Genomic DNA, 15137 nt, shown 5'->3' on the forward strand with positions numbered 1-15137 from the left:
TTACATAGTTATATAGTTTGTATATATTATGCATATACATGTATATATATATAATGAATCGTAACATATACCATATCATGTATCACTATAACATGTACTTATTTGTCATTAGTTTACATGTACAATGTACATATCAAACATATGTCCCTTATCTTTGTTCATATATAAATTTGAATTACTCATCAGTTGTGAAACATATATACTACGCTGTGCTAGAAAGAAAGTATTAAAAACAGAAAACTCATTTCATGGTTTAAGTGTTTCTCTTCATTGTTCATCTACTAGTATCTAGATTGAGATGATATTCTTGAAAACTTAACTAATAGTATGCAGTCGATCGCATTACAAAGATGTGAAAAACACAAATGTAACAGACTCTACCAAAAAAGTAACAGCCGATTAAGAAATTCGGGAAAGCCATATATTGAATTCTAAAATCAAAATGCAGAAAATATGATGAAAAAGTAAAGAAGGATTTTTTTCTAAACTTGAGCACACCGTGTACGAAAGACGAATAGGGCCACATAAAAAATATTTTTATCTCGTAATTACGAGAAAAGATCTCGTTATTACGAGTTCATAATCTCGTTATGACGAGAAATGATCTCGTTTTAATCATTTTATAATTACGAGAAAATATCTTGTTATAATAAAATTATAATAATGTTTAAATTTGATATAAATTGTTATGATAAAACACATAGTAGTTATTTAATTTTTTATTCTTAAAAAATACATATATACATTGTATATTGGGTGTTCCTCGTTTATCAGATCTAGATCTCCAATGCAAGTTGATTTGTTCACCCTTTTATTCTATTTTTTTACTTTCCAGAAACGTTAATTCAATTTTGATTATTTTTAAATTACAACGATAATTTTTTATTGATTTCTAAAGACATGATCGGATATGAATTTTATCTTTTATGAATGAGTGGAAAGAACTACATATACATATACATTTGTATATATACTGTAATTCTATTTTTCAATACTTATTACAGTCCCACTCTGAAGTAAACACTAGGTAGTCCAAGTAATAAAAACAAAATTCTATTAGTTACAGATAACTACAAAGTTTCAATCACGGACATACGGGATTTACGTCGAATTATGTTTTATATACATATAATTTAATTTTTGTTGTAACGTGCTTTCTGATTGGCTAAAAATTATTTTATATCGTATAAAGAATGTTGCCTACGTCATAGTGAGACTAACGTCAAAACGTATCAATACGCCTGACGTTACGTCTGAATTTGGTACAATTTTACGTCATTTTAAAGGTCAAAAGACCGCTTTTATCTACAATGAAGAGTAAAAAAAATTAAATTATAAGCAATGAATTCAATATTTATTAGTTTTTTATACGATATAAAATGGTTTGAAACAGTTTACGCTTTTCTATAAACCGCTTCGCGGTTTATAAAGCGTAAACTGTCCCAAATCATTTTATATCGTATAAAACAAATGAATATTGAATTCATTCCTTAAGTATTTATACACAACCTACATGTATATTGAAAATAATTGTTTTTGTATATTAACATTTTTGAGTCTGAAAACAAGTTTTATTTATATATCCATCAATAAATTGGTCAAATAATTTATTAATCGACCTGCTTTGCTTCTAAAACTTCTTTTACTAATAATTTAATAAACTTTGAACTGGGGCGTACAAGGCGTTGTATATCCCCCACTCGGAACAATGAAGACGAAAGAATTTCAATTTAAGTTAGAATATTGATTTTTGGCTTGTATGTATTGTTTTCAGTATAAATTTCACGATTGAAGTCAATATTGTGCTTCCATTCTTTAAACACGACAGGTATAGGTTTCCAAACTAAGCTGCACAGCGTTTAATACCGAAATCCGGATCATGCACTGTTCTAAATTCCAAAATTTAGGTATGAATGGGTCTCGACTCGATCCTTAAAGTACTTTTAGTTAAAGAATAAGTTGATATTGATTTTTTTTATTGATTTATTAAAATGGAGTCTAGACCCATAATGGGTCAATTTCGTAGTTTTCAGCAAAAATATTTTACTTTATCAATTATTGTCAAACAGTTTAATTTATTCACACGTACTCTAATGTGTCAACGTAGCTCACTGTGATAGGCGGAGACTCCTAGTCCATCCTTCTCGATGTAGAGGGTGTTTGCATTGTATAGACGGCGTTTTTCACTCATTTGCTATAAACTAAAAAAAAAGTTGCATTTTCATTGGATTATTATGAAATAAAAATCTAATATAATCTATATAATGACAACAATTACGTAATGTTCATGTTCTGTACACACAATGTCGGATAAAAATAGCGCTAGCACAGATATGAGATCATGCTGTAATGTTTAGAAAGCAACAAATAAAACAAAGGATATAACTACATGTACCAAGTGCATGTATTAATGTATATTATTTATTTGACAGAGAATGCAGTTCTATATTATACATGTACATGTACTGATGCACACTTTCAAATATAAAGATTTTTTATATGTTCATATGCCATTTCAAAATCCTGGGTACGGGGGATTTGTCAGGCCTTGTACGCTCTTGTCCTTTCTTAACATAAAGAGAGTACATGTAGAACAGTGAAACGCACCATTTTATATAGATCATTTCTCATATTTACGACATCTTTTCTCACAATAACGAGATAATTAACTCGTAATAACTTGATCTTTTCTCGTAATTACGAGATAATTTTTTGTGTGGCTATATTCGTCTATCGTACACCGTGACACGTGTACATATTAAATTTTGCTTATTTTTCCCCCATTCGTATATTAGTGTGTTAAAATAAAAATTATCTCAATTCAGATTTCTCTCAATTAGAAAATGTAACCAACAAATGTGTGCCAAAAAACTTCTTTTTTTCTTTTTTTTTATTGTCTTGTTAATTAAAATAACTTTAACTGCTAATTGATTTCTCACCCATGCTCCAGTTGCAAAGAAATGTCATCACATGTACATTTATTATGAATTAATGGGTTATCTGCACGAGATAAGATAACCTACAATATCGTGTCATCCATTTTACTTCCCTTTACACCTTGCTGCACCAATGGATTCACTGCCTCAAAACAGTAGATATTCACCGCTGAACCATAAAAACATTCCAACAGGAAGCAAGAGCAGGGCATTCAGTTTCCTTTACACACAAAAACTGAGAAGTTACATGTAATGCTAGCTGTTAATGCTACCTTTGAGTTTGAAAACCATTCATGTATGAGAATAAATAAATGCTTCGCCTTATGTCGAAGAAGTATCACAATAATATTTGCCTCATAATTCTTAAATGCAAAACAATCTTATTGTTTACCTTATGGGTGTTCATAAAATCTGTTCGTTACGTTACAATTATAGAGTATATAATGCTTGGAATCAATGTATGTATGTTCAGTTGTTTTTTTGCAAATTGGTCATAGATTTGAGTTTATTTTACCCTAATGTGATGTAATAGTTTAATGATTTAATTTTCTTGAAGGACAGTAATAAAAAGAAATAATCAAGAAATTAGAATAAATTAATTGGTGTCCTTGACCAGATTTTCGAACGCATCCATAAGCATACGAGGAATTTCCATATGCTTTCATTCAAATATATTCAGGGTATTTAAGGTTGGCACCAAAATACATTTGAGTAAAAAAAATTATATACAAACGATATCGTCCAATTGCATAATGGACCATGCATTTAAATTGGCATACTGTTGTTCAGATTAACCATGTGATTTAAAGTGACATAGTAACTAAAAAAAAATATTTTACTTTTTGAAAATTATTACAACGGATATCAGCTGTGTCGTGGGTTTGTGGGTCACCATGTTCCTTTAAGTACCATATATGAACACGTTCAATAATATCAATATTTTAATACCCGCAAAATTCTTACGCATACAACAAAACTGGCACTTTAAATTTATCAAAAAGATTTAGATTGTTGTGTTGTTCACACCAGGCACGTAGCATCGTTTTTTGAAAGGGGGGGGGGGGGGGGGGCAGACTCATCCAAAAAATCTTGACAAGCAAAAAAAAAGAAATCTTCAAAATCCTAATCCGGGGGGGGGGGGGGGGGGGGGGGCTGGCGTGGTATATTACTTCAATTTCACTGCTTATTTCCTTATTTTCATATCAATTTTTTACATACTCCCAAAAAAGTGGGGGGGGGGGGGGCAACTCCATGATTATTCAATTTTTTATATGTAAATTTTACAAAATTTGTTGCTGCGAGAAAAAGTGGGGGGTGGGCAGGCCCCACCCTGCCCCCCCCCCCCTGATGCTACGTGCCTGGTTCACACAACCTTTTTAGAGTCACAAAATGAGCTTTTCGAGAGAAAAGACCGCAAGATAATGAAAATCCTTAATTATGTGAACTGATCAACCACATTGTGAGTGTAAAACCTATCTGGGTTTATCTACCTTTACAAAATATTACAAATGCTGTTTTATCAAAACTCACAGTGAATTTCTATTTTTCACAGTATATATTAAATTCGTTCAAAGCAAAATGTAGATCGTTTGCAGACGTTGCTTAAATAACATCAAGATAAAGATTTTTATGCACAAATAAAGTTTTTCTTTCATTCCCAATCAATTGTACATATAGAAAGACATTTCTTTCGAATAGAAAATCTCTCTATGCCGTTAATATATCCTAACAGTGAAAACAGAAATGGATATAAATGTTCTCCTTGTCGTTTACCAATATAACAGTTAACAAGAAAGTATGAAACCATTTACACGTATTTTTAAAAATTTTATCTTTGACATATTTTGTATGCATGGTTAATAAAATTTACTCTTTTTTCAACTCCTGAATAGTTTATACCAAGCCTTATCCTTCACATCGTATTTATACTTAAATAAATGATTAAAATCTACAAATGCCCAAAATAAATTCCCTTCACTGACCAGAAGCTATTACAGAATGATGATTTTAAGGTAGACAAAGGTTTAAAATATACATTTTTTCAATTGATTTTTTGCCTGTGTCGCATAACGACCTGCATGGTTGCTGTCAAATTCAAGTGTCTGTGATGAAAATTAATGAACACAATACGATTGTTTGAATACTAGTAATTATTATTTTCTCCGGGCATTTAACAACTAATCAGTAAGATAACAAATTAAATAATTTCCACACATTAATGCATCACTACAAAATTAAATACATTAGTTTCTGCTTACAACGCTAATACCCTCCTGTTTTATCAAATCTATGTAAGTAAACTCGGCATCAAAAATCATTCAATTTTCAGGCTCACATGCATCGTGAATGTTCCAGTTTGCATAAACTCCTATGTTACATAAAAAGGTGCATGACGTCCATAGGCCATAATGAACGTGACAGTTTTACACCATGTTTAATAACTTGCACGTAACCTGACAAATTATAACTGTTTTGACCACTCTAATCAATGAATGACGCACCAACCGGAAAGGAAAAATATCCAAAGGCTCATGGCTCTATCAGTGTCAAATTTTGACTCAGTGGCCGGTGTTAGGTTTTTTTATTGACCAATCAAGCTGAGTAAATTACGTAGTCCTTTTAATGACGTAACAAGCAATCATAATTAATGAAAGAAAAACGTGCAGGGGAAAATCCCATATCAATGTGAAATACCCTATATAAAGTCAGTGATCCTTATTTTAAGCACCAGTTCTATTAATTCTTTAAGACAAGATGAAGACATCTCTTGCAATAGTCCTTGTTCTGTCCCTCTTGGGACTTAGCAATGTTTCTGCTCAGAACAGTAACTCGAATATCCTCGGATCCTTGCTCATCGGCGGGCTGGCTGGATGGGGGATCAACAACGTGATCCAGAGAAACAGACGACAGGACGCCATCAATGATGCTTTCCTGGCCCGGTCTGTAGGACTTCCGGACCCAAGATTCGGTGTCGGTCTGTCTGGCGGTTTTGGTAGACCATCTTTTGGGCACCAAAGACAATTCGGCTACGGGAGATCACATGATTGTAAGTTGATTTCTCTATATACTAAAACAACAAAATCAGTTCTAAACAAACTATAAGTTCACAAATTTTACAGTAACATTTTAATAAAATAAATAAGAATAAAAAATTGAGTTTTTTCTGGATTTCATGTTAATATGTTTTTCTGTTTTTCAGGGTAGACGACAATCCGAAAGGACTTCACTTCCTATGCATTACCAAACGCATCAAATCATGGAAATTTTTTAGATTTTATAAAAGGGTGACTCTTTTCTTATTAGAAGTGTGAGAGAATATACTCTTACGTGCCAACAGCTGCCATACTTTAGAAGTCCTGTGATGGACTAGTTTCAAAAAAACTGATCTGCAATTTAGTTTATTTAATATATGAATAGTGTTAGTCTTAGTTATAGTGCTCAAAATACTAGTATGTATATTGTACATTAATAGTTGCGTAGAATTATAAAGTAAGACGGTCGTTTATGTAGTCTGATCGGTAAAAAGAATAAACTTATTTAGAGGGAAAGTATTACTATAGTTTCAACCGTCACTTTATTTGTGTACTGTACATACATTGTCTATATCTGTTATTATATTATATGATGTATCATGACCCATAACATATTTGTGTTATAATATATCGTAGTTATAAAAATATGTGTATATATTGTGTCCATATCTATCATTATATTATAGCAGGTATCATGACCTATAATATATTTATTTGTGTTCATATAGTTTTAAAAATGTGTGTGTATGTTGTGTCGATTTCTGTTATTATAAGATATCATGTATCATGAAGTTGTGTGAATATCCTACATACCCAATGCTTATTCGTTATCAGATTCATCTGAATTTTTCACTACCAGCATATGTTTCTTTGATTACTTGTTACAATAAAATTTATAAATTTCCCCGTTTGAAAAAATATCTTTCTTGTGTGTGTGTGTGTGTGTGTGTGTGTGTGTGTGTGTGTGTGTGTGTGTGTGTGTGTGTGTGTGTGTGTGTGTGTGTGTGTGTGTGTGTGTGTGTGTGCAAGCAAATATCAAAACACGCTAAAAGTTAATTATATTTTAAAGAATACTGCAGATAGAAATATACTTGTATTTCAAGTCCGTCCTGCAAACGTGCTTGAATGCGATTCAGGTGCATGAAAGTTTAGTTTTCTTTTGGGTTTTTTTTTCTCTATGAAATTAATTATATACAACATTTGAATATTTTCAATGTTTTAAGACAATGCATGTCTCAAAAAGCATTAAATTCTCAAAACTGATTATTTCAACCAATTTTGCCAAATAAATAACAATCAAATAAATGACTAAAAACGTGATATATCGACTTCTTGAGATACTCATCATTTAGTTCTCCAAATGAGATTGCAATAAAAACTAATTATTTAACGGTCTCGTTTATATGGTGGATTAATTGTCGACAAATTAAACTGCTCAGGCCATGTTCGTGTATGTGAATGTTACAAATTATTGTCTTAATAATTTAAGTACGTGACCATGGTGACTATGCATCTAAAAACTACAGCAACAAATGATACAAATGTTCATTGTATATTTTATTTTATTTCTTTTAAGAATATCTATGAAAACCATTATTTATTATTTCCATAGGGTACGTTTTCTCTTTATTTTCAGCACGTGATTTAAAGTGACATATTGACTCAAAGAGGATATTAAATCATATATATAAGGAATAAGGAATCATTCTTTGAGTATTATGAGGTGATAATTTCGGTCGGGGCGTGGTCAAATCAAATAAAGCCCGAAGGGCTTTATGATAGATTTGACCACGCTCCGACCGAAATTATCACCTCATAATATTCAAAGAATGATTCCTTATTACTTATATTTATATTATTTCTAATGTGCACGATTAAAGATCTAATAATTATAACATTTTTACCGTTGTTTTAATTCGTATAATTATGCAAACCCCACTGGCGCCCCAGGAATACGTCATTTGACACTTGCATCACACGTGTGTTGTACATGAAAACTCACAGACATGTATTGAAGAGTCAAATTTGCAAATTTATTAAGTCGATACAACAAAATATCAAATCAAATATCATTTGATTTTTTAAAAAATGTGTGTAGTTGCAAAATAGTAAATAACTAGAGTGTTTATTTCGTGATAGCGGAAGGTACTTTCCTCCTGCGCGGTAAGGCGGTCGATCTACACCTCAGTCGAGATTGTACTTGATGGTAATGGAACAATTCTCAAAGCGGGAGTTATTCAAAACTCCAGATTTAATGCTCGAGTCGGACATGGTGGAACAATTAAGTTCATTTTTGACAGGTAAGTTGGAATTTTCAGAATTATAGGGAACGATTTGAAGATTCTGTGATTGTTGGCCGGAAATTACACATGAATCTTCAGATGGATCATTTATTTTTGACCCTTGCGGTGGTTAAAGTTGCACTCGCACTTTTTTTGGGGTAGAAGACAGTTCACGATTATAGCTACGTATGGAAGCTTCGTTGCGATGCCCGGAAAAGTACATGATGTGTCTTGCTTCAAATCCAGCGTCGTTCATGGCCTGAATTGCTGTCGCTCTTAGACAGTGAGCTGTGTAACGTTTGCACCCGGCGGCCTTGCAAATATCCGGAAGGAAATTAACATATGATCGCTTTTTCATGGGATCGGCTGTGTACCATATGTTGCAATCTTTCGGGTAAGAAATGGCATCTTTAACGCATTTATTGAAAAGATGAGACGCATTTGGGTCCGTTTTAGACAAGAAGAACTTCAACATCTTCACAGGACAAGTTTCGTTTCCAGTTTCATACATTCTTTTGTCGTTCAGTGCTTCAAGTTTGTGAATGCCACCTTGATAGTTTTTTTGTTTTGTTTCATGCTTCAAACAAGCATATATGGAGCCTTCTTCGTCAACTTTGAAATCGAAGGAATCTACCCGAAGCTGATGATGGAATTCAAGACCACGAGACACAAAATGTATCGCGATGATGTACCACATTGCAAGTCGCAGATTGACTGGAGAAGAATAATTATGCACTCTCCAGGTAAGCAGAAATTTTCTGTAAATCTGATTTGTGAATGATCTCCTTATGAGTTGTAGGGCGAGAAGTTCCAGTGACCATTCTATGCTTCATGAGACCGGTCAAACTTTTATTTGCAGTTTTGAATGCTTTATCGTTTACAATGTCTATATTTCGACCGATGTCGGATAAATGCCTGTTTATGGCGGCTCTGATTGCTTTCATGGTATTTTTATGATATTCGGAGGTATGCTCCTTTTTCGGGTTTTGGGGTTTTGCTTCACAGTAAAAGCGACTGAGTTTTTTCGCCAGATCCTCCTCGCAAATCTCAGCCAGATCTAGAGGGACTCCAAACGTTTCAATATGCCAATCTGTAATAGAAAACGCACAATGATATCCATGTTTTGACAGTTATTTGAGAAAAAACTGTAACTGCATAATATGGGCTGTTTTTGTTTGCGTTTAATTGCTGCTTACTAATATTCACTTTTTAAAAAAAAAAAGAAGCGTACCTGTAAGAATCTTTAAACCCCATTTGGTGCTTTGTTGTGTAGCCTTTGATTGTGTGAGTTCCTGAAATCCTTTAATTTCGTCGTCGGAAAGCTTGGCAAAACGAGTACTTGTTGGCGTTTCTGGGGCTGGCAACCCGGGATCATCGGATTTTTTCAAATCGGCAAATGCCTGTTGGGTTAATGTTATATCGAAGTCCGAAACGACCGTTTCGGATAGAAAATTGTCAAAATCAGAATCAAAACCTTCTAATTTTAATTCTGGCAGGAGGGCTTCATAATTATCCCCACTAAATACTTCAAAATCGCCATATTTTACCGCATCTGATATATCGTCGTTCATGGTGGCTGCATTCGATCGAAATAAAAAATGAAGTGATCAGCAGACGATCATTATAAGAAATCTATTCATCAGCAGACGAGCCGTTTATATAAAATATTCAAATTGCATATTAAGATATTTTTCTATAAATTTTATTTTAAATGGTAACCTTTACATGCTCATTTTAATTTTCATTCATTTTGTGTGCGAAAAGAAAACATTTCAAAACCACTACTTTTTTTATTTAGCACATGCAATGTATTACTACGCGCGCCGTGCAGCCAATACCGTTTTTCGGTTTTGCTATAAGACACGCCCATTTTGTGTCACTCATATTTTTTGATGTTATTCGGTTTTAGGGTTCAAAATTGATTTGTAATGTTATCACAGACAAAGACAGTTGAAAATGTAAATATAAGAAAATAATTACGGGTTCGTACTGGTTAAGCACCATATATGCACTCGTTCAATAATATCAATCTTTCCATAACCCAAAATTCTCTGGTTTTTATGGAAAAAATATAAAACACCCATCCATTCAAGATTGATTAACGAAATGTATTGAACGATTAGACGATTTCCCATTAGCTATCTATTAGGTATTTGGATTGAGGATGTGAATTTTGAAACTTGACAAGAAGATTCCCAGTCAGTTATTGTACTTGTCCATAGGCACGTGGAAATCTTTTTTTTTTCATTTGAACACTCAACACAATTTAGAAACTTACTAAAACGGCCGAAATATTTATACTTTGGAGCGTTTGTTTTCCTACAGTGAGCTTCAGCTCACGTGGTCAAATTTTAACACAACAAAGAATGGTCACATGATTTATTAAATAATGAACCAAAAAACACCATGTTAGGATATAATCAAAATGATAATCATGAAATCAAAATGGGTTATAATAGTTAGTTATCTACAGAAAATATTTTTTTAAAAGATTCGCACAATCCTCCCCAAAAATCTCAAAATTGCATGGGAAATTTCTCAAAAATTATACTGTTTATATAGTATTTTTTACATATGTAAAGGAGTTTTATTTTTTATAAACAAGAAACACAGTTTATAAAAACTGACCAGCTGGTTTTGCATAGCAGTCTTTTGAACATGTATATACCCCCATATTGTTGAAATAAAGTTTTACTAGCTGTTTTTCCAAACTTTAGAAACAAATAAATTGTACCAAAATAGACACAGTCTAACAGTAGAATACAATTAAATACTCAACCAATTGTATTATATACATATTGAGAGTTTGTTCCTAACTGGTAAATCATATAGAAATGAGTGCAGTAGCAACCTCCCGTCTTTTTATACCGTTTAGTACCCCCCTCCCAGTTTTTATATATATTTCTGGCTTTCTTCTCCTTTTAAAAAATGAACTATATGTGTACCGAAGGCACCAAACCATTCTTGTATAGTCCATCAAATCAAATACATGTACATGTCATCTTAAATAATTGATTGTCCGATCAATATCATCGATGTGTGCCAAAACCATAACCGATGTCAGTGAGCATCAGACCATATAATTTTTTCTATGAATGAAATTACGTAAAAAATAATTTTTGCATTTAAAATATCAAACGAAATTATAATGGAAGATTACATGTATTCAAAAGAATCTGTATACAAATTTATCTACTTTTTTTTATTCCCGCTATTTACAGTCTACATCTGTACATATATGAAAACAAAACTTGTAACTCTATTGTAGAAAAGAAAAAAGAACAGCAGTAGAACTATATAGTTTTCAGAAAATAAAATAGGGCCATTGCAAGTTTTTTTCTTTGTTTAGCGTCCACTCAAAACTCAAAAACCTATCTTTCTATCAGGAAAAAAACCACAAAATTTAGAAAAAAAAACACAACTTTAAAAGTTCAACAAAATAAAATTTGTAATATATTTTGAAGTATTTTCTTCACTTTGTAACAAAAATAACAAATACCTACTATATGATTGCCATTTTGAATGTTGTTATATTTGATTTCTGATCTGGATTTAAAAATGCGATCATGAGCCCGACATATGAAAAAGCGATCTAATTTTATGAACAAAAATTGTGGGTTTTTTTTAATTTTTACATCTTAAAACCATTCCGTCCGCGGACGCTAAACATAGAAAAAACTTGGCATGGCCTAGACAATCAATGACAAACAGATGGTTAAAACAAAAAAAACGTGCATACAAACAGAAGGAAAATTTGACGATAAAATTAAAAATTTAAAAGATTTACCGAATACAGACAGTGTGTACATTTTTACATTTTACAGTCAGCTGATCATGGTTTAATATTCATTGTCATTTTCTTTCACTGTACCCTTTTAATTTTAATATAAATATCCAATACCCTCACTATCATAACAGATTGATAAATAAAAACTTGTGTCTTCATTCTTCTAGGTATTTGATTCTTTTGGCGATTCCGGTCACACACTCTCCCACCATCATTTCACCGTCACCAAGGATACACACGCCGCGTGGATTTTTTATTCCTCCTTTAGGAATGATGTACCTCAGAAATCGTCCGTCTCTGTCCAGCAGGTGAATCTTGTTTCGTGAAAACTCAGTGACGATTACGTGTCCAACAAAATCAGTGGCAACTGAGGAAGGTTTAAAATTACTGTCCTTTTCCGAGTACGTGTACCGGAATATGCCTAATCTATCGACAGCAATGACTGCTTTTTTCACCCAGTCAGTTACAATGATGTCACCGTTGACATTCTCAGTAATGTAAGTCGCGTCTTTGTACAGAGGTTGACACTGCGAGTCGTACTGGATTTCCTGGAGCACGGTACCGGTACTGCTGTATCGGACGACTTTGTTCTGATCGTCTTTAACCAGACAGACCAGTAGATCACCGGACGCCGCGCTTGTGACACCCAATGGTATCCAGTCCCTGGTAGTGAACATTGTCACCACAGTGTCGGTGTTAGATATCATTCTTACGGCTTTATTTAATGGTTCACTGTACACCACTGGTTTGTTGAACATACATAAGTAGATGCCTCTGTAAGTAATGCTGACGGTGCGGTGGAGGTGTCCCTGGAGATCAAACAACTTCAGTTCTCTGCTCTCTCCTCCCATCCACACTTTGTTGTCGTCAGTAACGGCCATGTCATACAGACGATTTTTCGTCTCTTCATCAGCAGGGAACCCAGTGTCTATAACAGACGTAACTGTCGGTACATCTAGTATTTTTCTATCCGATGATTCCTTTTTCTTTAATTTGATTTCCAAATATTCATCTATTTTACGTTCAAAGGATTTCGGAAACGAATACTGCGAAACCTCACTTAAATTCTTGTATTTCTGAATCATTGGTATAAAAGTCTGCATTTCTTTGAAATTTTTTGATTTTTGTAATTTTCTTGTTTTACTGTTCACTCTATTCACTTTATCAATCATTTCTTCAAACTCTTTCTTTTGTTTCTGTAGTACAGCCTCGTGTTCCCTTTGCATGTCATCCAGTTCCTGGTGAAGTTTCTTCACGGTCTCCTCGATCTGTTTGTGCCACTCTTCTCCTCGCGCTGTAACTTCATCTTTCCTCTGTTTGTAAATCGAGGATATCGAGGACAGCATCTTCATCGTATGGTCAAGAATCCTTTCTAATTCATGTTTGGATGACTGAAGTCGATCATTTTCCTTCGCGATAACTTTTAAAAGATCTTCAATTTTATCGGACAGCTCGGATATTTTGTGTGATTTGTGTTTCATAGAAACGCAGAGCATGCATATCGGAGCATCACAAGTTTTACAGTACGCGGAACAATCGTTTTGGGGATGGGAATCACAGTGGCATGTGTCGTCATTATCTTTACTAGTGTAATCTACAATGTCGTGGCCGTTTTTAGATTTTACGCGTAGATGTATGGGGACACAGGGATCACAGAGATTGACCCCGCATTGTCTGCAGAAAAACGAGACTGGTTGCTGACAAAGATCACATTCCACAAAATGCTGGGCTTCGTCTCTAAATGCCATCATGAAAGCCTTTGTGCACCCTGTAAAAAATGAAAAATTATCTTAAAATCCCACACATTGTATTTCTTTTTAAATTAATTATTTCATATTCGGAGAAGGATGATTATCAGCTATCGAATCGTTTCTATATTCGTTAAACTACCTGTATATTTTTTTAAAATAATATTTTCCAAGTAAATATTTGTTTTACATGACATTTTAGTATATTTCCAGAGACAATGAAAAAAAATGTATTGGCTGCACACAGGAAATTTTAGACCTTAAAAATGCCTGATAAAATCATTTACATGTAAGAATTAATGTCAAGAAGGGTCGAGTGAACTGGAATTGTTGAGAGAGAGAGAGAGAGAGAGAGAGAGAGAGAGAGAGAGAGAGAGAGAGAGATTTAATGGTGTAAGGGAGATAACTCCTATTTATTACCTTAACATCGATATAGTTTCCTCACCAATGCCCTTGTAATAATTAATAAACATGATTGCTGTACAAATGATATCCCCTTCGTTTGTTCATGATTAACAAATAAACTGTATTTTATTCACACGATGTCCAAGATTAACATTTTACAAAGTATTTAGCTAGTCTACCATGCATAAGATACCTTGAATAAGATAGCAAGGTGTCAGTAGGACAAAGGTAACAGCTTATACATGTACATGCGCACCCAGATGCATACACGTCATGCCTTGTTACAAAATAAAAATCCGAAATGCTCTTAATTTTCTTTTATAATTGCTAACAACAACAGTCGCGTTTGATGTATATATATCGTAGGTAAAAGTTCATTTTATCACAGGCCTTTGAATTTCTATCAATAAGCCGTTAAATATTTGGGAACAGATACATGTATATGTATACCCTATCTATTATATAAATACAACCAATGGTAAAAATGCCTGTATACCATGCATAGACCATTTGCATAACATTTTTTTCTTATCAAAACGATATATGCATGTACTGTAATAATCTAGACAAACAAATACCTTACACAAATAACGCACATCAATTCCAAAGTAAACAGGAATCCGTTTCTTACAAAAATACGGAAAAAATCAACTTTCGGTTTATCAATGGTCGTGACACACTAATCGCACCACCCGGGTTTTGTAGGTCAAACAACTTCCTGTTAAAGTTAAAGGTACATGTACACACTTTTCTGCATAGGCGTTGGAACCGGGGGGGGGGGGGGGGGGGGGGACTAGGGGGGCTTTATTAGCCACTTTTTTTGCTAAGTTAGACCACAAAAGAAAAAATTTGGTATGATAGATTTTTTTTTTATAGGAACTAGAGGTAACCTTCCCCCCCCCCCCCCCCCTACGGATTAGGATTTTCATGATTTGGCGAAAAAAAAA

The 15137-nt window shown here is 33.5% G+C and overlaps 1 protein-coding gene across 3 annotated transcripts; it reads right to left on the minus strand.

The window, feature by feature from the left end:
* Nucleotides 1-10615: 10615 nt before the first annotated feature.
* LOC128175519 (E3 ubiquitin-protein ligase TRIM36-like) lies at nt 10616-14886 on the minus strand. 3 transcript variants are annotated; one of them, XM_052841209.1, is made up of 2 exons: nt 14774-14886; nt 10616-13805 (listed from the first exon to the last, which is right to left on the minus strand). In XM_052841209.1, the coding sequence occupies exon 2, from the start codon at nt 13786-13788 to the stop codon at nt 12193-12195; it is 1596 nt and encodes a 531-aa protein (XP_052697169.1). In that variant the 5' UTR covers nt 13789-13805; nt 14774-14886; the 3' UTR covers nt 10616-12192. The 3 variants fall into 3 exon arrangements, with proteins under 3 accessions (XP_052697169.1, XP_052697170.1, XP_052697172.1); XM_052841210.1 differs by having other exon boundaries at nt 14769-14885; XM_052841212.1 differs by having other exon boundaries at nt 14787-14878.
* Nucleotides 14887-15137: the final 251 nt, after the last annotated feature.

The sequence above is a fragment of the Crassostrea angulata genome, chromosome 3 (genome assembly GCF_025612915.1).
Source record: "Crassostrea angulata isolate pt1a10 chromosome 3, ASM2561291v2, whole genome shotgun sequence".
Classification (NCBI taxonomy): Eukaryota; Metazoa; Mollusca; class Bivalvia; order Ostreida; family Ostreidae; genus Magallana; species Magallana angulata.

What these genes read in the sequence shown, in the direction of transcription:
- LOC128175519 (XM_052841209.1), bottom strand. Translation starts at nt 13,788, where the DNA reads ATGATGGCATTTAGAGACGAAGCCCAGCATTTTGTGGAATGTGATCTT.